At 41.7% G+C, this 24,277-nt stretch overlaps 2 protein-coding genes across 7 annotated transcripts in view; one reads left to right on the top strand and one right to left on the bottom strand.

Moving 5' to 3' along the window:
• Positions 1-124: 124 nt before the first annotated feature.
• LOC102021165 (chemokine-like factor) lies at positions 125-17,942 on the bottom strand. The gene is made up of 4 exons (XM_005388467.2): positions 17,702-17,942; positions 13,528-13,686; positions 9,683-9,778; positions 125-310 (listed from the first exon to the last, which is right to left on the bottom strand). Exons 1-4 carry the CDS (start codon positions 17,780-17,782, stop codon positions 185-187), a joined length of 462 nt encoding a protein of 153 aa, XP_005388524.1. The 5' UTR covers positions 17,783-17,942; the 3' UTR covers positions 125-184.
• A 2,638-nt stretch (positions 17,943-20,580) lies between these two features.
• Positions 20,581-24,277, top strand: part of Tk2 (thymidine kinase 2, mitochondrial) — a 30,352-nt gene continuing 26,655 nt past the window's right edge. For 3 of the 6 annotated variants that reach the window (XM_005388463.1, XM_005388462.1, XM_013516240.1), the window contains exons 1-2: positions 20,581-20,756; positions 21,588-21,625. In XM_005388463.1, coding sequence (XP_005388520.1) covers positions 20,633-20,756; positions 21,588-21,625 — 162 coding nt within the window. In that variant the 5' untranslated portion in view covers positions 20,581-20,632. Of the gene's footprint in view, positions 20,757-21,031; positions 21,230-21,306; positions 21,511-21,587; positions 21,626-24,277 lie in introns of those variants that run through there. The other 3 variants (XM_005388466.2, XM_013516242.1, XM_013516241.1) reach the window with 3 other exon arrangements.

Below are 24,277 nucleotides of genomic sequence, written 5' to 3'. Positions count from 1 at the left end.
GCCAGCCAGCCAGGGAGGAAGGGGTTCCAGGGACCACGTAGTAGAGTACCGACCCCACAGTAGGCTGTTCAGTAATTTCTTCTTCCACCTCCCATACTGAGATTAAAATAAGAAATGCAGAATATATATGAAAGAATAAAGAAATACATTTAATACTCAGGACCAACTAAAAAGAAATATAAAATTACAAAACTTCCTTTTTGCCTTGAACGGTTTTTCTCTCGTTAGGACCACTTGGATTAAACAAGAGTTTCCGGTAAATTAGGATGCCATCAGCAATACAGCACAGTGCTGCCACAAATCCAACCACCTGGGAAGAAAGACACACTGTCATTATGTTTTTGATGTGGTCTGCTCATGGGACTCCTCTCCTGCTAGGGTACTAAGATTGCTCCCTGCGCTGTTAATATTAAAACGGGAAGAGACTTTAGAGCCTCTTCCTGTCCTACCCTCTTCAGTGCCAAGATTCTCCAATACCCGCTGACAGGAAAAGGACAATTTGAGAGAGCAGAAATAACACAGATGTAGTGTGGACTCTGTCTTTAGCTCTTCATTTGCTCGTGCACATATTCTTTTAGCCCCATGACTATAATATTTAGTTATTCCTATCCACAATGATCAACTGTTGACTTCCTTGCTGTGAAACTTTACAGGAGAAAGGGTCAAAGCTAATACTATCTCAAGGGTAAAGTCTTTGGAGAACTGCAGCGATAAAATGACCCAAAGTAGGCTGGGCATGGTGGTGCCCACCTGCAAATCCAGCACTCAGGAGGATGAGGCAGGACTGCTGCAAGTTTGAGGCCAGCCTAGGCTACATAGTGAATTCAGGGCCAGGCTGAACTACATAGTGAGACCCTGTCTCAAAGAAAAAGATGACCCAAAGTGAACTTTCCAGGGCTGGGCTACACCTTATGGATGTGATTCTAAACAGGGCTTAGGAAGAAACTGAGATAAAGGGAACAAACTAAAACACAGGGGAACTTAGGTGGTCTGATGGCTACTGCAGCTCACACCTGGGCTGGGGAAGGGAGGCGTCATTCCTTCCTTGCCATTTGTGCAGTTTCATCCAGTCTGGCTTCCTTATCCCCTGGTTTCAAGCTACTGCCTCCCAGAGTCAGATCCCTGCATACCTTCTACTTATCCTTTTATGACTGGCATTTATGCACATTGCTAGTTTCTCCCCCTGAAACCTTTCTCCTATAAAATACACTGGGCAGTGGTTCATGTCTGTAATCCTAGAACTCTGAGAGGCTGAGGCAGGAGAATCTCAAGTGTGAGCCTAGTCTGGGCAACTTGACAATTTAGTGAGACCTTGTCTCAAAAAATAAAAAAAAGGGCTGGAGCTGGAAGCTTAGCATGAAGGCTCTGGGTTCAATCCTCAGTACTGCACAACAAAACGAATCAACAAACCAATAAAATTTATTTTAATAACATATTTTATGTAGCACAATGTATCCAAATTATCATTTAACATGTAATTAATATAATAAAGTTATTAATGAAGTAGTCTACACTTGGGGAGGAGTAAATCTTTGGAATTCAATGTATACTTTATAGTTCCAACTTATTTCACTCGAGACTGGCCACACTGCCAGTGCTCAGTAGCCACATGTGGCTATTGGCTATTATACTGGACAGCACATCTCTAGTTTGTCAGCATTTAGGGAATAAATACATGAATTAAAGAGTAAGTAAGTGGGGGGCTGGGGATTTAGCTCAGCGGCAAAGCGCTTGCCTGGCAAGCGCAAGGTCGTGAGTTCGGTTCCCGGTACCGGAAAAAAACCAAAAAACAAAACAAAACAAAGAGTAAGTAAGTGGGCCAGGCACTAAGATGGCAGAGTGGTAAGCAGCAGAGAAAGAGCCTCTCTGAGAGTCACCATCTAGACACTGGATATAGCAATGTGAGGAAGATAAGAAGGAGGGAAGTGGGTCCCCTGGACCCAGGAAAGATCTGAGGGATGAAGCCCACTGAGATAGTGAAGAGAGAAACTTCCAACAAAGAGGAAGGAGCTAGCCAGTGGCACCTTCTCTCTGACATGGAACTTGCTGCACAAGAGTGAGGACACAGGGTGACTGCTAGCAACCCCATAGGCCTCCACAGAGATGCAGAAGTGGAGGGGAGCAGTAGATGTGAAGGACCGCACTAGCTGGCAGTGAGTGCTGGAAGCTCAGTCATTGTGCACAAGAGAGCTATTGGCCTGGAGCCAGCCTGAAGAGGGGCCAGCTGAGCTCAGAACTCAGAGTGGCTGCTGGCTCCATCTAGCAGCATCTAGCTGGGCTCAGCACCAAGGAGGGTATGATGATGGCTGCAGGTCAAATAAGTCTGGTCTCAGCCAGAAGGTGCAGGCTCACTGAAATTATCCATTATCCTGCCAAAAAGCTACTGTTGGCTTGCTGGGATAAATCAACATGGATCAGGACTTTGTTTCCACATGTTGTCTACCAGTGACAGCAGAGACAAACCTGGAAGTGGACTTTTTTTCCTTTCTCTCTCTTACTTGTTTTTTGTTGTGGTTCTGTTTTTGTTTTTTCTCTCCTTTATTGTTTGAACTTATTTTTATATGAGTGTGAGTGTGGTTTCTAGCCTCTTTGTGGTTGTTGTTCTGTTCCATTCTTTTTATCTCTTCCTTCTCTCTTTCCTTCCGGTCTTCTGTACCAGTTTCCCAAAGTTAGCATGATCCTCTTTTGTCCTCCAGCCTTACTTCTAATCTCTTCTTCTTCTTCTGCCTATTTTTTCCATAACCCCTTTTAAATTTTAACCCCTGATGATAAAATTGACACATTAAGGACTTATATACTGCATATAATTTTTGAATCTATTTTAGATTTTGTTATATAACTAGAAATCTAGTTCATATAGTGAAAGGTGGCAAATTAATGGTTACCTCAGTTTGTCATTTTCTACACTGTGATTGATGCTACTGTTATTACCAGTGGTATGCTCCACTTTAGCCAAAAGTGACATAATTGTTGTAAACAGCTATTCTTCCTAATATTCCAAGACTGAGATTGACAAAGGATGATAGAAAATATTGTGGCACAGTGCCAAAGAACCAGGGGCTGGGCCAAACTGGCAGCAACTTCTCACCCCCAACACACTGAAGAGGTAGGATCTTGCAACAGACTCAAAACCCAAAAACCAGTTACACCTGGAAGATACCTCAGAGAAGTAGTCATTTCCTAAGGGCTCTAATTATTAGCAATAAAACAACCCACCATAGGCAATTTACAAGCATCACCCCAGGAATTAAACTACAAAAGGAAAAGAAAATGAGAAGACACTTAAATAAGATGCAACCCTAGACTTCCAGTTTACCAAAGGCAAACCCAGAGGGCAATGAGGTGGGACAGTTCAAAAGCCACCCACCTGGCCTCTCTGAAGTCATAACAACAAAGCAATTGAATGAGGCTCTAGAAAGAAATCAAATCAGAAATAATTTCTCAGAGATGGTGTACACAATGAAAACCATGCTTAGTGACTATACAGACAAAAAAAAAATAGAGGACTTAAGAAAATCATGGAAGCCATGAATGCTCAGCACAGTAAAGAAATGGAATCCATAAGGCAGATTCAAGCAGATATCTGGGAGAATAAAAATCCCACTGAAAGTATCCACAGATTAAGCCAATGTGAGGACAGGATCTCAGATACAGAAGATAGCCTTGCAGTTAGCAACCACGAAAAGAAAGATTTCTTAAAAATAGAAAGGTCGCATGAGGAATCAATACAGTAGTTGCTAGATGAGGCAAAGAAGGATAACTTAAGATTGATTGGAGTTGATGAAAAAGTAGGAGATAGCACAAATGATATAAAAATTCTGTTCACAGACATCATGGCAGAAAACTTCCCGGTAGGGAAAAAGAATTTGACATACAAATAAGTGAGGCATATAGAACTCCCATTAGCCATGATAAAAAAACCTAGAGCCAGGCATATCATAATCAAGATTCCAGAACTTCAACACAAGAATGGAATCTTAAAAGCTGTAGGGAAAAGAAACAAATCACCTGTAAAGGAAAGCCCATTCTCAGCATAAACTCTCAAGTCAAGGAGAGCTTGGAGCGAAGTGTTTCCAGTTCTAAAGGAAAACAACCTTCAACTGAGATTGATGTACCCTGCAAAACTATGTTTCAAAACTGATGGAGAAATAAGATATTTTCATGACAAAGAACATCTGAGGATATTTATGACCACCAAACCAGCACTTTAAAAAGTTTTGAAGAACATTTTAGAAAGAGATAACAAGGACTAAAACTCCATGAACTCTAACCAAAGGAATCTAGCAGGCAAGGCAAAGAATTAAACAGGAGAGGAAAAAAGGGGGGAGCCAACAACAGAAAAATAACACAACAAGGATAAGTCAATACATATCAATTATAATCATCAATGTTAATGGTCTCAATCCACCAATCAAAAGACACAGATTGGCAGACTGGATCAAGAAGCAAGAGCCAACAATATGCTGCATACAAGAAACACATGTAATTAAAAAAGAAATTCATAGACTGAAAGTCAAAGCATGGAATACACCATGCAACAGGAACCCAGATAAAAGTGGAGGTAGATATTCTATTTGCAGACAAAGTGGATTTCCAGCCAAGACTGATTAAGAGAGACAAAGAAGGTCAGTACATCCTTGTAAAGGGAACAATCCAAGGGGAAGAGATAACAATCATAAATATATATGCCATAAATACCAGTGCACCCAACTATATAAAACAAATATTAATAGACATGAAAAATCAAATAAGCACTAATACAATTGTATTGGGGGATCTAAATACCACACTGTCACAAAGACAGATCAATTAGACAAAGAAATCAATAAGGAAATATTAGAACTGAAACAAACTTTTGAACAAATGGACTTAGTAGATGTCTACAGAGTATCCCACCCCACAACATCAGAATACATATTCTTCTCAGCAGCACACGAGATGTTCTCTAAAATAGACCACATACTAGCTCACTGAACATGCTTAAGTAAATGCAAAGGAATTAAAATTATCTGATGTATATTATCAGACCATAGTACAATGAAACTGGAAATCAATGGGAAACGCAACCACAAGAACTTCATAAACACATGGAAATTAAATAGCACTCTCCTGAACAAACAATGGGTTACAGATGAAATTAAAAAAGAAATGAGATAATTTCTACAATTAAATGATAATGACAGGGCTAGGGATGTGTCTCAGTGATACAGTTCTTGTCTTGCATGCACACCAAAAAAAAAAAAAAAGAAATGATAATGACAATACAACATACTGGAACTTATGGGACATAAGAAGTAAGCCCTAAGAAGAAAATTTATAGCAGTGAATACCCATGTCAGAAAAACAGAGCAAATGGAAATAAACAACTTACTGGTGAAACTCAACCTTCTAGAAAAAGAAGAGCAGGCTAAGCCAGAAGTTCCTATGAAGGAGGAAATTACAAAAATGGGAGCAGAAATCAACACACTGAAGACTAAGAAAAAGATACAAAAAGTCAATGAATCAAAGAGTTGGTTCTTTGAAAGTTTAAATAAAATTGACAAACCCTTATCCAACCTTATCAAAGAAAAGGGAAGAAAAGACTCAAATCCATGAAATTATGAATGAAAAGGGTGAAATTACAACGAACCTTGCAGAAATCCAGAACATCATCTCTACTTGCTTTGAAAACTTGTATTCTAATAAGATGGAAAATGCAGAAGAAATGGACAGATTCCTAGATACATATGAATTATAAAAGCTGAAGCAAAAAGATATAAAAATCCTGAACAAATCAGTATCAATCAATGAAACTGAAGATATAATTAAAAACCTACCAACAAAGAAAAGCCCAGGCCCTGATGGATTCACTGCTGAATTCTATGAGAAGTTTGGAGAAGACCAAACACAATTACTTCTTAAATTCTTTAATGAAATTGAAAGGGAAGTAATACTCCCAAATTAATTCCTGGAAGTCACCATTAACCTGATACCAAAACCAAAGGATCCAACTAAGAAACAGAACTATCAGCCAATCTCCCTAATGAACACAGATGCAAAAATCCTCAATAAGATACTGGCAAACACAATGCAGCAAATCATCAAGAAAATTATACATGATAACCAGTGGGATTCATCCCAGGGATGCAGAGATGGTTTAACATACATAGATCAATAGATGTAATACACCATGTTAACAGAGCCAAGGACAAAAATCATATGATCATCTGAATAGATGCAGAAAAAGCTTTTGACAAAGACTAGCACTCATGCATGATAAAAACTACAAAAATTGGAATAGATGGCCTTTATCTCAATCTGATAAGAGCTATCTATGACAAACCAACAGCCAATATCACACTAAATGGACAAAAACTGAAAGCTTTCAGTCTAAAATCAGAAACAAGACAAGGATGTCCATTGTCTCCACTCTTATTCAACATGGTCTTAGAAAACTTAGCCAGAGCAATTACACAAAAGAAAGAAATAAAAGGGGTAAGGATGGGAAAGGAAGAAATAAAATTATCACTATTTGCAGATGACATGATACTCTATATAGAAAACCCCCAAAACTTCACTAAAAACTGCTAGATTTATTTTATTTATTTATTTTTTTGGTACGGGCAATCAAACTCAGATCCTTATACTTGCCAGGCAGGTGCTGTGCCACTGAGCTATCTCCCTGGCCAAAAAGTGCTAGATTTGTTAAGTAAATTCAGTAGCGCAGCTGGATACAAAGTCAACATTCAAAAATCAGTTGCCTTCCTATACACGAACAACAAACTCACTGAAAGAGAAACGAGGGAAACAACACTTTTCAGAATAGCATCCAAAAAAATGAAATACCTAGGAATCAATCTAATGAAGGATGTAAAAGACCTCTGCCTTGAAAGCTACAGTACTCTGAAAAAGGAGATTGAAAAGGATATCAGAAAATGGAAAGATATCCCTTAATGGCCACGCTTCCAAAACTATTAATTAGATTTAAAGCAATTCTGATAAAAATTCCCATAGAATATCTCACAGAATTAGAGAAAACAATCCTAAAATTCATTTGGAACCAGAAGAGACCTAGAATAGCAAAGGCAATTCTGGGCAACCAAGACAAGGCAGGGGGCATCACAATTCCTGACTTGAAATTATCCTATAAAGCTTCTGGGATAAAAATGGCATGGTACTGGCAAAAAAACAAACCTAAAGATCAATGGAACAGAATAGAAGATGCAGAAACAACTCCAGACATACTTAGCTACCTTATCTTTGCCAAAGCTGCCAAACATGTTCACTGGAAGAAAGGTAAGCTCTTTAAGAAATGTTGCTGGAAAAACTAGCTCTGCACATTGTGAAGATTAAAATTGGGCCCATGTCTTTCACCATACATTAAACGAAATTCAGAATGGATGAATGATTTAAATACTAGAGCAGAATCATTAAATCTACTGGAAGATAGAATAGGTAAAACTCTTGAAGACATTGGTGTAGGCAAAGACTTTATGAATAAAATCCCAATCTCACAGGAATCATCACAAGGATCAATAACTGCGATCTTGTCTTATTAAACAGCTTTCGTACAGCAAGAGAAATCACCAACACAGTGAAGAGACAACCCACTATGTGGGAAAAATGTTTGTTAACTGTTCCTCAGACAAAGGATTACTATCAAGAACATATAAACAACTCAAAAAAATCAGACTTCCCAAATTTAAAGATGCAATCCAAAAATGGGTATCTGAGATGAATACACACTTCTCAGATGAAGAAATACAAACAGTAAAAAATATATGAAAAACAAGTTCAACATCAGCGGTCATTCGAGAAATGCAAATTAAAACAACACTGAGAGTCCATCTTATCCTCGAAAGAATAGTTATTATAAAAAAATCAACCAATAACAATGCTGGAGAGGTTATGGGGAAAAATGAACCCTTCTCCGCTGTTGGTGGGAGTGTAGACTAGTGCAACCACTATGCAAATCAGTGTGGAGAGTCCTCAAAAAACTAGCATTGGAGGACCCATTTGACCCAACTATTCCCCTTCTGGGTATCTTCCCAAAATTTAAAACATCACACCACAGTGATATATGTGCACCCATGTTTATAGCAACATAATTTGTAATAGCTAGGTCTTGGAAACAATACAAATGTCCATCAAATGAGGAATGGATAAAAAAGATGAGGTCCTTTTATACAATGGAGTGCTACTCAGGCATAAACAAAGATATATTGGAGACTTTTAAAGGTAAATGGATGCAATTCAAGACCATACTCATAAGTGAAATAAACCAGATGCACATGTACAAACATCGTACTATCTCCTAATGTGAGAAGCTGAAAGAGAAAATAAGATCCAAAATGTACAACAGATAATGTCAGATTGGAAGAAAGTGTTCAAAAGGAAAGAGAAACTGGGATGGGAGAAAAGAGAAAAGAAGGAACTGAAAAGAAAAAAAAATATATACATACATTATAGTTAAGATAGTTATACTACTAATTACATTGAAAAGAAAGGTTTGTGCTAATATTGTTTGGACAACTAACTGCCTATATCTTGGACTCTGAGTAACTAATTTAAAGATAACAATATGCAATGTATTAACCACTGTTACCTTCCTATTACCTTGTTTTGAATTTTTCTTCTCTTTAAAATAAAAAAAAGAGTAAATAAGTGAATGAACATAAATCTTATGCCTGGTCCTTCATTCTTCCTTACTAGAAAAGGAAAAAAAACTATCTTTAAAAAAACAATTGGGAGAAATTGCTGTCCCAGTGTTGTCTCCTCTCTAGAATAATTCTGATCCTTGACAAAGTTGCTTGGGGCTAAAGGGAGATGAAAGCCATGGGTTCTGACATACAGGGCTACCTGAGCACGGTCAATTCTCCTAAGTGGCTCATACTCTGAAAGAGTAAGGAAGTAGGAGAGAAGGAAAAATTTCTAATTCAGTTGTCCAGATTAGAACCTGGAAAAGTCAAGTAAGTCTTGGGAGAATATTAGATGAAAGTATAATTAAATGACTTCTGTATTTTGGTTTGCTTTCCAGGATAAAGTCTAATTAAGTTGATTTGCTTTTCTTTTAGCAATCGTCAAAAATAATCCTACATTTGTAATGCTTCATACTACATTCTTTTACTACAAGCACATCTTCCACCTGAAGAAGATTCAGAACAGTCTGTCTCGTCTTAACAAGTGATATATATCTTTTTCTTTAAAAGGAAAAACTTCCAGGCATGGTGGCACATGCCTGTAATCCTAGCACTTGGGTGGTTGAAGGAGGAAGACTGCTGTGAGTCTGACACCAGCCTGGGCTACATAGTGAGTTTTAGGTCAGCCTGACTTACATAGTGAGACCTTGTCTCAAAAAAAAGAAAAAAACAAGTAAAAGGAAAAGCTATGAAACTCATCCATCTCATTTTTGTATGACATTAGGTTAATTCTAGCAGCTTTTCTCAGTCTGGTATCACCCTATGTAAGTATAAGAAATATGTAGGAACTTCTGTATTTGGTTAACTCCAGTTCTAATATAAAATCATATTCCTTCATGTTAATGAGGGCATGCATTCACTTATACAAACTATTAAGACAGAAAGTACTGTATACTGGCCAAGGAGCCCTAAGGATGAATACAGTATAGCTTTTTGTATTTATATTTTCCAAATAAATATGTATTCTGATGAAACCTGAATAAACTATAAAGGCCCCTACTTACTCCTCCAATGATTATCAGTGTTGTAGTTTCTGGCATCAGTGCCAACACAGATACGATGATCATGAATAACGTTGTTACCATCGAGTTGATAATATCCTAAAGACACAGAAAAGGAAGTCCGTTTTACATAAAGACCAACAATAGATGGGACTATAACTCAGTGGTATAGCACTTCTCTAGCATGCACAAGACCTTGAGTTTGATCCCTAGATACACCAAAAAATAAAAAAGCCCCCCCTAAACAATGCAAGAAAACACAAAACAAAGTCAGCTCCCTATAGCTTTTTTTTTTTTTTTTTGCTGCATTAAGGATTGTACCCAGGGCCTTGTGAATACTAGACAAGCACTCTACCTGAGCCAAATCCCCAGCCCTCCCTAAAGGTTCATTTTATTAAATAAATTATTCAGGAAACCCAAATGCCACAGTAAAATGACACATAATGTTTGGTCTCCACTGACACCTAGTGGTTCCCGTTACTTATAATACACCAATCATTTAACTGCTTCAGCATTTATTTTTTACATAACATAAATATAGGTGGAGTGAGTATTTATCTGGTTAGTAAAGAAAGTAAATGATGCATCTGCCTATGTAGAAGATTTAGGGTGCAGTGGATACCCTGGGAAGTCAGAATGCCCAATTTTAATAATGTATAAGAAAATGTATGAAATAACTTTATGTTTCTTAAATGCAAAAAAACTGAAAACAGTGTACACTTAAGACAAAATGGTAATTTCTAAGATGATCTCAGACATTGTCTATACACAGAAGCTGGCCAGTTATGTTATTTCCGGTTATACAGCTCATTCAATAATTCTCCAGAATGAAGCATTTTAGTCTCAACCATGGCTTTAACAAATTTAGTTTAACAATTTAGTTGCACATGGTGGTGTACACCTGTAATCCCATGAGAGGCTGAAGAAGGAGAATCTCAAGTTCATACCATCCTAGACCGCTTAGTGAGATCCTGTATCAAAATATATTAAAACAGGGCTGGCCATATAGCTCAATGGTAGAGCTCTTGCTTAGTGTGTGTGAGGCCTAGGATTCAATCTCTAGTACTTAAATGAAAAGAAAGTTCAGTTTATGTTGTTGTATGAATGTGTACTGTGGGAAGGTAAATTGTCTCTATTCTAAGACAAGTTGGCTTATGTATATTTGCAGGTAAGAAGGCAGGAAGGAATTGATACAGAAATACTAATGTTTAAACTTTGATAACTTAGAAAAGTAGTTATTAAAAAGAAAGTAGAAAGAGGTTCAATGTAGACAAGACAAGGTTAGATATACTTAGAAGAAAAAAGCTCATCTGCAGGAGATAGTAAGACCAGCTCTCCTAGGATAACTCTTCTCCATGCTATGTTGCTCTGCTTCAAGGCAACAGACCACAGCACCCCTTCAGCGAGGAGGCCCTGCCCCCAGTGAACAACATGAGCTATTAATGACTTTGGAAAGAGGTGGTATTCTAGGCAGTGTAGAGAACCATGATGCATCTGCCTAATGATGTCATTTAAAACATTACTTTTATACTCAAAACTAAACATCGACATGCCATGTAGTAGAATGTACATTTAATAACAAAGTGGAGATTTTCCAGTAATTTTGAGTCTCACAGGCTTGGGTTGGCTCACTTTGTGTTTTCTGTCAAGGAGCACTTGAAGGAAACCAAGAAGGTCTGCTCTAAAGATTGTGTCAAGGACTACAACTTTGGGACAATAACACAAATAACAAATCTAAGCGCAGATGACAGGTCTAATCGGTGAAGACAGTGGCCTTCAGACAAAGACTTTTCTCCCACCTACAGATGAACTTGGACTCTTCAGTCACCACTGTCCTTCGCTTGAGTCACAGTAAAAGCGCCCCGGCCAACTTCTTCGGCTGGCTCCCATTCCATTCTGCAGGATCTTTCTGTCCATTACTTTTCTCCCATCAGCCTTTGAGTTAACGCCCTGGGCCCACAAGTCCTTGCGTGCTTTCACCCCCTACTGCCTCACATCTTTACTCTTGCCCCCTTTCTTTTCACCTCACATACCCCAGCCATTCAGATCTACCTGCCATTCTTGGAGGGTCATGCTCTTTCCCCACCCAGACTCACAGATGCTACTTCTATGGAGAAAGCCTCTTTTAGTAGTCAGTTGCTAACTATTTTTCTGCCTTCAGCCTTTGGCTCAAGCAGTTTTACTTCACAAGCCTACTATCATTTTTGTCTCTTTTCTGGCTAGGCGCTTCCATGCCATCCTGGGTATAATCTTATAAGCACCTAGTCACTGAATTCTTCTATTTCTTGCTATAGTGAAAGTTTTTCAGGCACAAAAGATTTGCATTTTGTCTTATCAAAGAACAGATTACAAAATCTGGGACTAGCAGATACTTAAAATTTGAACAATTTCATTACAGCAAGATCAGAAAAGACTACGGCACTTGTAACAGAGCATCAACTTAATTTTTCAAGCACTGCTTCTAAGAGATTATAATATTGGCAAAGGTTGATGCCCAGAGATTGAAGACTACCCCTTTCTGTATGCTACATAGGCTACGGAAAGTACTCTGTTGAATGTGGAGTTCCAATTTTATTACTACATCACATAAGAAGTTCCAGAGAATGATTACAGTTTAGAGAAAAAAGCTAAAATATATTCAGGGATGCACAAACATGAACTATATACTTTTCTGAGTAAATGATCAAGAGAATGTGGATGAGTGTTCATTATCTGACAAAATCCTTAATCTAGCTTAGCCCTTTCTGCCACTAAGTGAGGGCCAGCTGAAGGAAGCCTTGTAATCTCTTTCCCTAGACCTCCTCCAATCAGGTCCAAGTCTGAAGTACAGATCTTGCAGGAATTTTGAGAGGTGCTATGAAGATCCTATTTCCCAGCTTTGCCCTTTTAGATCTTTTTAAGCTTGTGCTTAGCCTGAAATGCTCATCACTGGTCTCCAAAGAGAATCCCAGAAGGTCTCCCTTTGAGGCATGCTTATAGTTTGAGCAGCTCTAGAGTCTTTTCTTCTTGATAGGAATTACCAGGTTGGATATACGCACTCTGGAATCCAAAAGCATAAGACAAGGAGAACAGAGGAAAGCATGGCAGTAACCACTCCAGCAAAAGAGCAGAAGGTCAGCCGGGTGATGGAGGAGGGAGACTTATGGAGGTAGGAGCTGGGCTGAGACTTGAAAGAGGGGAGAAAGGTGAAGTCAAGCAGTGCTTGCTACAGCTAGCCTCTAGTCTAGGCAGGGCCACACACACCTTAACTAATATCTTCAAACTTCCCATTCTGACAGTTTCCTGAGCTATTTAGATACTCAACTGGGCAGTTATTTCTAACGTTAGGTCAGGATGAAGTCTATATGGCACAAAATAAGATTCAGTAAGATAAATCATTCAGCATTAATATGTTAGACATTTTCAAGTGAGATAACACTGTAATTTAGCTTCCTCAATTTGTTTCATTTTCCATTAGAGATCAGGGATGTGCAAAGATAAGACACTTGTATACCTGCCTCCATCTTTATTCCCCAATTCTGAGGCTATTTCCACATGCATTTAAAAAGGATGTAAGATTAAGATGTTCTATAATTTTATTAATGTGATCCTACAATTAAAATTTATTTAGAAAATCTAAAAGTAAATAACAGAAAGATCAGCCACATCTACTGGCATGGAAAGGAAAATTCATGTTCTACGGCTGCCCTGGGACCCTGAGATTCCCCCAGAGACAATACAGAGTTCCTCCTTCTTAAGCCTACGGATAGCTACCTTAAAGGTTTAAGAGAACTAAAGGATAGAGTTAATAAATGTCTCACTATGAGAGGAAAGAGTAGTTAAATCTTAGAATGAAACTGAACACTTACAAGCAAAGGCCAAAAGAACCATTTCATCAATCGATCAAGTCTGAGAATATATAAAATTATGAAAAAGGAAATAACGGTGGCTTCAAATCCAGTGATAACAATGTATGGTTCAGGGGCTTGCGCAATAATAAAAAAGATCATAGATGTCACAGTTAGTGCCTGGAAGGAAAAAAGAGAAAACAGGATTATGAATACATGTTTGAGCTGTAAAAATCACTTTAAAATAACTAAGCAGGCTTCTGCCATATACATACACATCAGAGAAGCATGACTAACATGTATGGGTACTGACTTCTCTTTGTGTTTTAGAGGACTAAGTGTCCTTCTCAGTGTTAAGAGTAACTACCCCACTTGCTCTTCTGATACTATCATCTAACATCTGTTCTCTTCATTTTTTTCTGACCAAGTATCTTCCTCCACATACTTTTACTTCATCCTCCTCTGCTAGCTCCTTTCTTCTTCATACTATCAACATATGTCAGTTGTCTTGTCTTAAAACACACACACACACACACACCCTTTGCTTTCTATGCTGCTTCCCCATAAAGTCTTTTCTTCTTAATAGGAATTACCAGGTTGGATATACGCACTCTGGAATCCAAAATCCATAAAGTGTATTCTTGTTCTGCTTTTCAAAACAGTTTGTATATACTGGCCATCTACAATGCTTTATTATCCACTCACCATTCTTTACCTCTTGGCAATCTGGAATCACTGTCAAAGTTGAGTGTTTCTATGAAAAATACCAAAGGGGATCCATGTATGGTGGTGCACGCCTGTAATCCCAGCACTTAGAGACTAAGACAGAAGGACTGTCAAGAGTTCAAAGCCAGCTTGGGCTATGTAGTAAATTCAAGGCCAGTCTGAACTCTTTAGCAAGATCCTTTCTCAAAAGCAAACAGGAAGGAAGGAAGGAAAAAAGGAGGGAAGGAAAGGGAAAGAGAAATACCAAGGGTGGGTTTTAAAACACATGGTCAGAGAAAAGTCTGATGTTTAACAGCTTTATTACTAACTTTTACTACAAAAAATACAATGCACTAAGATATACAAACTAAAATATCAAAACTAAGATATTTTAAGAGAAGAACAAATCCTTAAGTAAGCTAATCCAATTTCTTCATTTCCAAAGGAAGACAAAATATGGCAATGTTAAGTGAGTTGTTAAAGGAAAAACTAAGCAGGTGGGTCCCAAGTTTTGTTAATGCCATGTTTTTATTTTTATTGTTTTTTTAATGCCATGTTTTTAGGAAGTACATCTCTATCCAAAGTCTGTGTTTTTGGTAAGTGGTTTTGTCAAGAGTATTCCCTGGCTTAACTTTCATAATTCTCTGTTAGTTGGTACCACCCACATATTTGGGGGGCGGGTACTGGGAATTGAACTCATGACCTCGTGCTTGCTAGGCAGGTTCTGTGCTGTTGAGCTATATCCCTGACCCCAAAACACATTCTTTTTATACAAACTACTCATTCATAATTGTTTCAATTTTATCAGTATAAAAATATCCTACCTTTGAACCTCTAAACTGGTAATTTTGACTATGAATACCTCGTTACTAAATGACTCCATTTTTTATAATAACTATTAACAACATGTTATCTCACATGGTTCCATTTACTCCACTTGACTCACATCTTGAGTGCATAAATTATGAACTCAAGTCTCCCCTTTTCAGCCTCTAGCTTCTGTAACCTTTTTGCATCATGGTTATTGGCACTGGTGACTACTCCATTTTCTTAAAAATTCTCCTGGTTCTGTCACACTGAATTTTCCCTTGACTCATATTTACAGCTCCTGTAACTTTTCTAAGCTGTTGGCCTTATTTCTATGTCGCCTTTCCTAATTCTTATTTTTTGCTTATCCTGTGGGCTCCTCTCTTCACTACCTCAATTGCTGTTACTACAATCTGCCTTCTTATCCATGTTAGGAGCCTTAGTCCACTGCTTACCTCACCTCTCACAACTGAGGAATAATCACATCTTGCTGGCTTAATGCCTAAACATATTTGGCATTCCCTCATCTTCATCCCTACAACTACTGCTCATCAGCATCTTTCACTTAAACTATTGTGACAAAGATACTACTGTGAAATTACTAAAATGCAAATTTGTTATCTGATATTTAAAAATCCTCCAATAGCTCTCCATGGTCCTTAGAATAGAGCCACCCTCTCACCATATACTGAAAACTTATGATTCTAGCTTCTGTTTACTTTTCTAGCAAAGACTTGTCTCACAATTTGTCCACAACATAATTCTAATGTTTACTCATCTTACTCGAATTATCAGTATTTAACACAGTTGATCACTCCCTCAAAGAGTTTCTGCACTTAGTTTCAAGGACAAAATACTCTCCATTTCTCCTACTCCCCAAATCTTCCCTCTTTCTTCTCTGTACTTTATCTTCTCCCTGCCCTCTAACTTTTGAAGTGTTCCAGGGCTCAATCCACAGTCCTCTATCTGTACTTCTCTCTTGATGACCTCATGAGTTGTGTGGCTTTAAATGCTACTATTTCTGAAGCCTGATGTCTCTACCAAATCCAATCTTGTTTATCCCAATTTCTAATTCACTACTGCCGCTTGGGTGTCTAACAGGTACCCTGGACCTAACAATGAAATCCAAAATTGAACTTCTAGTCCTCCCCTTAAATTTGCTTTGCTTATAGCCTTTCCAATCTCAGGGGATAGCATTTTCATCGGCCAGACCAAACACGTTGGCATTATGTGTACTGGACTTCTCTCTCCTACTCCACGTCTGGCTCATCAGCAAATCTTGTGGGGCATACTTTCAAATGCAGCTTGAGCATCCCTAGTTTGAAAATCTGAAATGCTCCAAACTCCAAAAATTTTCAATGCTGACAACTAGAAAATTCCGTATCTGACTTTTGATTGTTCAGTGTCCACAAATTTGTTTCAAGCCCCAAAGTATTAAAAATATTGTAGAAAACTACTTTTAGCATATGTGTGTAAGGTACTTACATATGAAACGTAAATGATGGATTTGGGTCTTACCCCTAAGGTAGCTCATTATGTACCTGCAAATATTCCAAAATTCTAAACACTTTTTGTCCCAAGCATTCTAGATAAGGGATACACAAGCTGTACAGCTGTTTCTCAGAATCACAGACTTTGGGTGCAGGAATGATCTTACATGCAATTTGTTCTCACCCACCTGAGGTTTGAATCTCCTTTCTAACATCCTCACCAAATGCTCATCTGTGCTTGTTACTTCTGTTACCTGACACTGCAATCCCCTCCCAAGGGACCATTTAATTTTGGGACCCTTCCCAATATAAAATTCTTCCTCATATTATGTAAAAATATTTTCCTGTAACTTTTAACTACTTCAACTGCCTCTTTCATATGTCAGCTCTTGAAAAATTGAGTTTATTTTCTTCTTCCCCTTGAATTTTCTTGAATTCCCTCAACTGCGATAATTTTCAATTCTCTAATTAGCGAAGTCTCTCCCCCAGATGATGACTCACTCCCACTCACCCCCAAACCTCTGTTTTCAGCACTGACAGTAGTGTTCCTGCTAAGCCTGAAGTCTTAAACGGAAGCCATGTCGTTCTTTCTTGCCCTTGCTCTGGCCTTATCTTACTTTATCCGTGAGCTTGGGCAGAGGAAATGTCTGATTTATAGAAAGTAACCATATCACCCACCAAAACTAAGAGTTTTCTTTTTTCTTTTTCTTTTTTTTAATCTTGTTAGCTTCTCAGTGGTACAACTGAAACTGCCTGGCCTCCTAATGTGGACACCAGGCCTTGCAGGCCATTCAGGTAAATCTGTGGATTTTGTTTAATAAATGGGTCCCTACATTGACAGGAGAGGAGGAAAGGGCCCTATGGCTCTTCTGCTTCCCCAGGGGCCCAAAGGAAAGGCCCTGCCTCAGGGGAGACCGACCCTGCAACTTCGGCAAGCTGAGGCACGTCCAGGCGAGAGGACTGCGGAGGCCACCCTGGGCCATACGCAGCAGCACGTTCCAGGACAGTGTGGACTGCGTAGGGCGATCACGGCTCAAACAAGTTAAAAAAAAAAAAAAATTCAAAACCTCTCCACCCACAACAAAAGTCGCCGTTGCCAGAACAAAGGGCCGCTCCCGCCCAGACTTCAGGGCCAGGTCTTTGCCCTTCGGCAGTTCGCCCCCGCACCCCGTCCCCAGCACCCCAGCCCTCACCAGCCGCAGCATCTTTACAGGGCCTTTCACGCTGAAGCAGAAGGGGCGAAGGTGTAGTTTCGGCTTCGACTCAGTCTCCATCTCGCCCGGCAGACCCAACAGCCACACCTCTGCTTTCAACCCTTCTCGGCGCCCCGCCCGCCTGGCCTCGCTCAACAGCCCGGACCGCAGAAGCGGTAGTCCGCAGCCTTCGGGACTTGCCGCCCTCGCGCGCGCAAGCGCCCCGTTCCGCGGCCCGTCCTCGTGCGCATGCGCAACGCAGGAGGCCCGCCTCCCGCCCGGTGCTGGGTCGCTTCGCCCACAGCGCAAAAGCTTAGTTAGCCAGACTGGGCACTCGTTGGTCTTGCAACTTTTAGCCCGTCCCTCCCCACCTAGTTCTAAAATTACAGAGCTACAGCTTTCTGGTCCTGAAGCGATTGCAAGGTTGGAGCAGGGGAGGGAGACAAGCAAGGGAGAGAGGCAGAGGGGAAAAAGGAAATTCCCTCTGCGGAATTTGTCTTGGTGACCCTGTCCAGAGTAGCCACCATCACTGTCCTCAGCATTTCTCTCTAGATCATAAGAATGTCACTTCCATAGGGAAAGTTTGATTAACAGGTACTAAGTTATAGTTAAGAGAAAGATCTGGTGTTCTGTTGCACACTGTGGTGATTAGAGAATGATAACGTACTGTTTTATTTAGAAATTAAAAACTAGAAGACAACCTCTTCTCCAAGCACTCTAGGAGGCTGAGGCAAGACTATGGCAAAATAGAGTCCAGCCCAGGAAATTTAGCAATTTAGTGAGACCATGTCTAAAAATAAAAGGGTGAAGGGCCTGGGGGACTAGCTCAGCGCAAAGGTGCTGGGTTCAATCTCCAAGACTGCAGACAAAACAAAACAAAACCCTAGAAGAAAAGATTTTGAATACTTTCTACCACAGAGAAGTGATAATTGCTTCATGGGGTAATTAACCCTAATTCGAACATTATATAATGTATACGTGTATTGAAACACAAAACTGCAAATACTATGTACTGTTTTATGTAACAGCTACAAAAAAGGGAATAAAATTCTGCAAAAGCAAGGACTAATTTGTTTCTTTCCCTGAAAGGTCCCCAGGGTCTTGTGACCTGTAGTTGCAGAGTATGTGTAGCCTGGGCTTGGGTCAACCTAAGCATGGTTTTACTTTGCCTCCCTCTGGTGTTAGTTTTTCCATAGGTAGAAGTTTCTTCAGATTCTTCAATTCAGTTCGTGTTTTTCATAAGTTCTGCAATGATGCAGAGCCATACCATCTTGGAGGGTTTCTTCTTAGGAATATGAAGTATGTATCACTCCTTTTATGTGAATCAAGTTCTGCCTTGGATAATTTGACCATCACTCTAGTCCATTTGGACCTCTTTGCATCCTGTCCATCACGGTTCATTTCATTCCACCTAATCTGTTCAGCAATTACCTTCAACAGCCTTATCCCAGGCCACCCACAAAAAAGTTCACCTTGAAGTTTATTTAATACAGAGAATACATTTGCCCTTGCTAGGTGTGTGGCAATTAGGCAGGTAGGCACAAGATGGAGGGGTGGCTTTCAGGTGACAGATCTAGAAGCTAATATTATAGGCAGCTAAGTTAGATAGAAATTATCATACAGTTGAAAAGGGATTGGGTTCTCAATAAAGTCAGTGAAAGATGAATTGTGCCCGGAGGCATATCTGAAAAAGGCAAGACTTGCATACTTCCTTAAGGGATGAATAGAAATTTGAGATTATATATTATAATTGGTACCACCCAGTTCTTCAAGCCCAGAGAGAGATCAGTCATCCAGGTACGTGACCAGAGCATCCTGATCCATTCCTTTTCAAAAATGCTTTTGTTCTTTACATGTAGCCTTGCTATGTGACTTGCTTCCCTAGGATGAATATTAGCTAAGTGACTGTACTTGTAATCTTATTAGTTGATTATAGTTTGACTTACATTGTATCCACATTTGTAACTTTGCTGTATAAATTGCCCCTGACAAAGGCCTTTGGTAGCAACACACTTTCAGTTCCCCTCCTGTCTCTCAGGAGCTGTCTCTCAATAAATCTTTCCTACTCTTAACCTACGCTACGCTGTTCCTTAGAGTTCATTCTTAGGTTTGAGAGGACACAAACTTGGTGTATCTGACATCTAGCAGACTGGGAGTTATATATTCTCCTATATCACTAAAACTGAAAATGACTTCCTTTTCCTTACCCCAAAGTGGCTGCTAGCATGTTGCATTCCTAAGAGAAGTGGGAAACTCCTTACTATGTAGGGGAACTCTCATATCCTTATTGGCCCTGGCCGGCTGACTTATAACACCCCCTTTGCCCTACACCTGAGATGAAAATTTGCTAATTGACAACTTACAGGTTTTCTCTGTATCCCCACTTGTCTGTCCAGGGGAATATTGGTTGTGCCTGCCTGAGGGAGCTAGAACATCTATAGAGTCCAGACCCTGGAAATGGCAAAATTCAGAGGGAAGAGCAGAAGGGCTGAGAAACAAGACAGAGGGGCTTGAACTCCCCCTCCACTCCCCACCCCAAGGCCATTTTGAGCAAACTGGTCAATTCTTCCAGGAGGAACTTGCAGCATGGGAGTGACAATTTCTACTTGTAGAGTGGTTTGGAGGGATCCTAGACATAATGCGTGGGCGTGTGCCCGCGGTGGCTGGGGTAGGCCGCTCAATCTGCAATAACTCAGGGACCAAGTCCCTAGGGTAAGTAGCCATCCATCGTTCAAGTCTTGCCGAGTCAGGGGTTACATTCTGCCGGGGGCCAGCGGCAAACCCTCCACCTCAGACACCTACCTTGGGAGAGGGTGAAAACGGACCAGGGCTCTTTAAGGGCCGCCCCAGCAGGGGCCAGGGAGGAGCCTGTGGCGGGGCGTGCGGACGCGCGGGGGAAGGAAGCGGGGGCTGCGCACCCGCCTCCCGGGCATGCTGCTGGGGTCGCTGCAGCGCTGGGCCTCCCGGATGCTTCGCCGCGTGGGGCAGGGGAGTCCCGGGAGCCCCGCCAGCCCCATCGCGGGCGCCGGGCCGCAGCCCAGCGCCTGGCTTCCGGGTAACTCGCTCTTTTGTTTCACCTCGTCCTCGTCTTCGCCCTCCCGGCCGCTGCTGCCCACCCCCCAGCCCCGGCCGGCGGGACCGCCTGATCCCGGAGCTCCGCCGGGGTGCCGCGGGACTTCTCCGGGGCTGCGGCGCGGGGCGGGGGCGCTCGCCCGCTGCAATCTGATCGCGAGCGTGTGGGGCCAGGGACCGAGGCCTGCCCCTCGCACCGGGCGGTGGAGAGGGACTCTAAAGAGCCGTAGGACCCACCAGACGGGCTGGGGCTGCTGTGGGCTTTTCGCCCGGCCCCTTTCCTGGCAGAGGGAACTGGGAGTTGCATTTTAACCAGCCTCCGGGGTCGCTGGTCCCAGCGGGTGGTGTCGCGAAGTGAGGCTCCTGGCGGCCTCTGGCCCTCGCTGGCAGTGAGAAGCCCCGCCCCCCAAAGAAGTGGACCAGGCAGTGGCGTTCTCTGGCGCCTCGGAGACACCTGTGAGTTGGGTGGGCGTTGCTGTTCTTCCTGGCCGGCGCAACAGCCTGGGACTCCTCCTTTCCCCTGCTTTTCTGGAAGGCTGAGGGCCGGGCGCTCTGCATGTCCACTGCGAAGATCCAGTGCATGGATAAAAGTATAACACACCAAGTGAAAAAGCCTGAGCACATTTCAAGGCCAGATTTACACACGTGACCCAGTTGCATGACATCACACATGGGTGGATGGAGTGCACTGTCTCTGCCCACCCACGGAGGGTCCCAAGAATGGAAAGCATTTTTAGGTACTGTTTTTGTGGCCTTTTAGCAAATTAGCACAGAGAGGAGTGAGTCTAAAAGTTGATTTCGTTTTCTTTTGTAGGTAAAGATAGAGAAAATGAAAAAGAGAAGAAATCAGTGGTAAGTCCCTCCTGTGTGCATTCTCCAGTGTAGGGTAATTTTTATTTTTTGAGGAGGAGAGTGAGGGAATATGTGCACAGAGTAAAATACAGAAATACAAGAGAGTCTTCATGGATAAGGATAAGTATCTGCTGGGTGCCATGACACACTTATGTAATCCCAGCAGCTAAGGAGGCTGAGGGAGGAAGATCGTACATGCAAACCAGGGCGATTCTCTAAGACCTCATCTCAGAAATCAGAAAAGGGCTGTGAGTGTAGCTCAGTGTGAAGACGCTGGGTTCAATCCTCTTTACCACCAAGAATTAAAAAAAAAAACAAAATATAAATCTGTCCCCATCCCAGGGCCTCAGACCCTGTCCGGAGGCTGCCTCTGTTACCAAGTTCTTGTTTGTCCTTTCCCAGAGTCTACATAGGTAGGAGCATACATGTATTCCTAGCCTGTAGGTAGATTTGGATTGCCAAAGCTTCAGAGTGATTGTAAAGGGACTGAAAAGTGCTCATCCTGTGTAGGGAAGGCTGGGGTAAGATGTGAGGGGAGTATGCTGGCCACTTCTTCCTGTTGTCCAGGGCTCAGGCTGGTGGGTGGGGGTGGGATCAGAGAGCATCCATGAGGGTCCACAGCTGGGAATCAGTCATGGAGGTGATTGGAGGTGCAGGCTCTGAGGTGCAGCTGTGATGTGAGGTTGGAAAGCAAAGGAAGTTCGTGCTGGACATGCCCATGGGAATGTCTCCTGGGTGTTTAAGTTGACAATACTTTGGTCACCATCAAGCCAGGGGCTAAATTTCTTAAGGAAGTGGAAAGTCTGTAACTGCTGAAGGAGTGGCTTGGTTGTGGTGGCACCCTCGGCCAGGCTTTGCAGAGGGTGGAAGGTGTGGGTAGCTCCTGGCATGCTCAAGGTGATGGAGAGCCTGGGAGGGAGTGACTTCATCGAGAGAGGACTAGTGATTGAAGTGCTTGAGATTGATGGAAATTTGATGAGATTAGAGGAGGGGATTAAGGTATGGCAGGGAAGACTGTAGAAAGGGAGAGGGATAGAAAGTTGGGTTGGATAGGAATTAGTGCATTATTGTAGTAAGTACTGAGCATTGATGTACCTTGGGCTTGTAGGTGCTTTGTAGGTGTGGTCTGACACCCCCCACCCCACTCGCTACAGTAGGACGTTAATAGGAGGTGTGTGGGAGATGTCCCTAACCATTCAATTCCTGTGAAGTCCTGTGTGGGAGGTCCTGGGAATCAGCTCCTGTCATTAGGGAATGAGATGGCAGTAAAGAGGACAGTGGTAGATCTAGAACAGTGGTGGGAGACTGAAGAGCAAGGCTGCACCCATAGGGGAGCCCTGAAAAGCCTTGATGCCTCCTGAGAGGTAGCAGAGAGTTGGAGGTGGGAGAGTTGGAACAGAGGGAACTGCGGGTATAGGTGTACGTCACAGAAGGAAAAGAACCTGCAGGCTTGGGCTTGTGGCCAGTATCTAGGTAGGCGATTGGGCTTGGGCAGGGTGTGACCATAGTGGGGATAGATTCTAACAGCCAGGACCACTGAAGGACTTTACACTCTGTCTTGGTTTTCTGCTGCTGTAATAGAATACCACTTGGGTAACCTGTAATGGACAGAAATTTATTTAGCTCGTGTTCTGGAAGCTGCGAAGTCCAAGATTAAGGGGACTGCATCTGGTGAGGACTTTTTTGCTGCATACAGTTTCCATGGTGGAAAAGAGGAAAAGAGTGAGAATAAGACAAGGAGAAAAATAAAGAGGGAACTCCAGTTCAGCCTTTCATCAGGAACCCCCTTTACAAAAATGGCATGAATCCATTCTTGAGGGCAGAGCCCTTATGACCTAATCACGCCTTGAAGGTCCTGCTTTTCAACAGTGTTGCTTTGGGGATTAAATTTTTAGCATATGAACTATGGGGACACATTGAAACCGCAGCACTTCCATACAAATATGATTTGGTTTGCTTCTCAGGGAGAGATGGTGGTAGACTGTGGTGGAGGGTCCTAGAAGTCAAGACCAGAGTTGGTGGGGCCAGCAGAGAGGCTGCTCCATCAAGGAGGAGTAGAGAACTTAGCTAATGGCTGGGAGATGGGCACAGGTTTTACCGATGGTGGAAGTAGGGCCCAGAGGAGTTGCTGGTTGATAGATGTTGCTGGGTGAGGAGAGATATCCAGGGTGTTGGAGGTGTTTGGCCAGTGTGTAGCCATCACACAAGACTGTTACAGTAACCAAAAATGGAGTAGCACATCACAATTTATAGAAAAACAGTTGGACAGAACATAGCATCCACAGTAGGGATTTAGTAAGTCATACCATAGCACGTGTTAAGCTTTTGGTCTAGAATGTCCCACCAAAAAATCTCATGTGTTCACAGGTGGGGCTTTTAGAAAGTGATTGGATCATGGGAACAGTGCACTCCTCAGTGGATTGATCTGATGAATGCGTAGCTAAATGTACTGTTAGGAGGTGGGGCATGGTTGGAAGAGGTCAGTGGAGATAATGACCTGGAAGGGTCTATCGCCCTCCTTTTCCCTCCTGCTCTCTCTCTGCTTCTTGGCTGCCGTGGGTGAGCACCTTTTCCTTTACCATGCCCCTTTGCTATCCTGTCTCTGTCTTGAGGCAGACAGACCAATGACTGGTAGTGAACCAAAATAAACCT

The sequence above is a fragment of the Chinchilla lanigera genome, unplaced genomic scaffold, assembly GCF_000276665.1.
Source record: "Chinchilla lanigera isolate Chin_1 unplaced genomic scaffold, ChiLan1.0 scaffold00032, whole genome shotgun sequence".
Classification (NCBI taxonomy): Eukaryota; Metazoa; Chordata; class Mammalia; order Rodentia; family Chinchillidae; genus Chinchilla; species Chinchilla lanigera.
Note: the sequence above shows the minus strand (reverse complement) of the source record. Positions and strands in the feature narration are given on the sequence as shown.

What these genes read in the sequence shown, in the direction of transcription:
- LOC102021165 (XM_005388467.2), bottom strand. Translation starts at nt 17,782, where the DNA reads ATGGAGACTGAGTCGAAGCCGAAACTACACCTTCGCCCCTTCTGCTTC. An exon ending in CTGTAAAGATGCTGCGGCTG is followed by an intron (nt 13,687 to 17,701) that starts GTGAGGGCTGGG and finishes TTTTCCTTCCAG; the next exon opens with GCACTAACTGTGACATCTAT. An exon ending in GGTTCTTTTGGCCTTTGCTT is followed by an intron (nt 9,779 to 13,527) that starts GTAAGTGTTCAG and finishes CTGTGTCTTTAG; the next exon opens with GATATTATCAACTCGATGGT.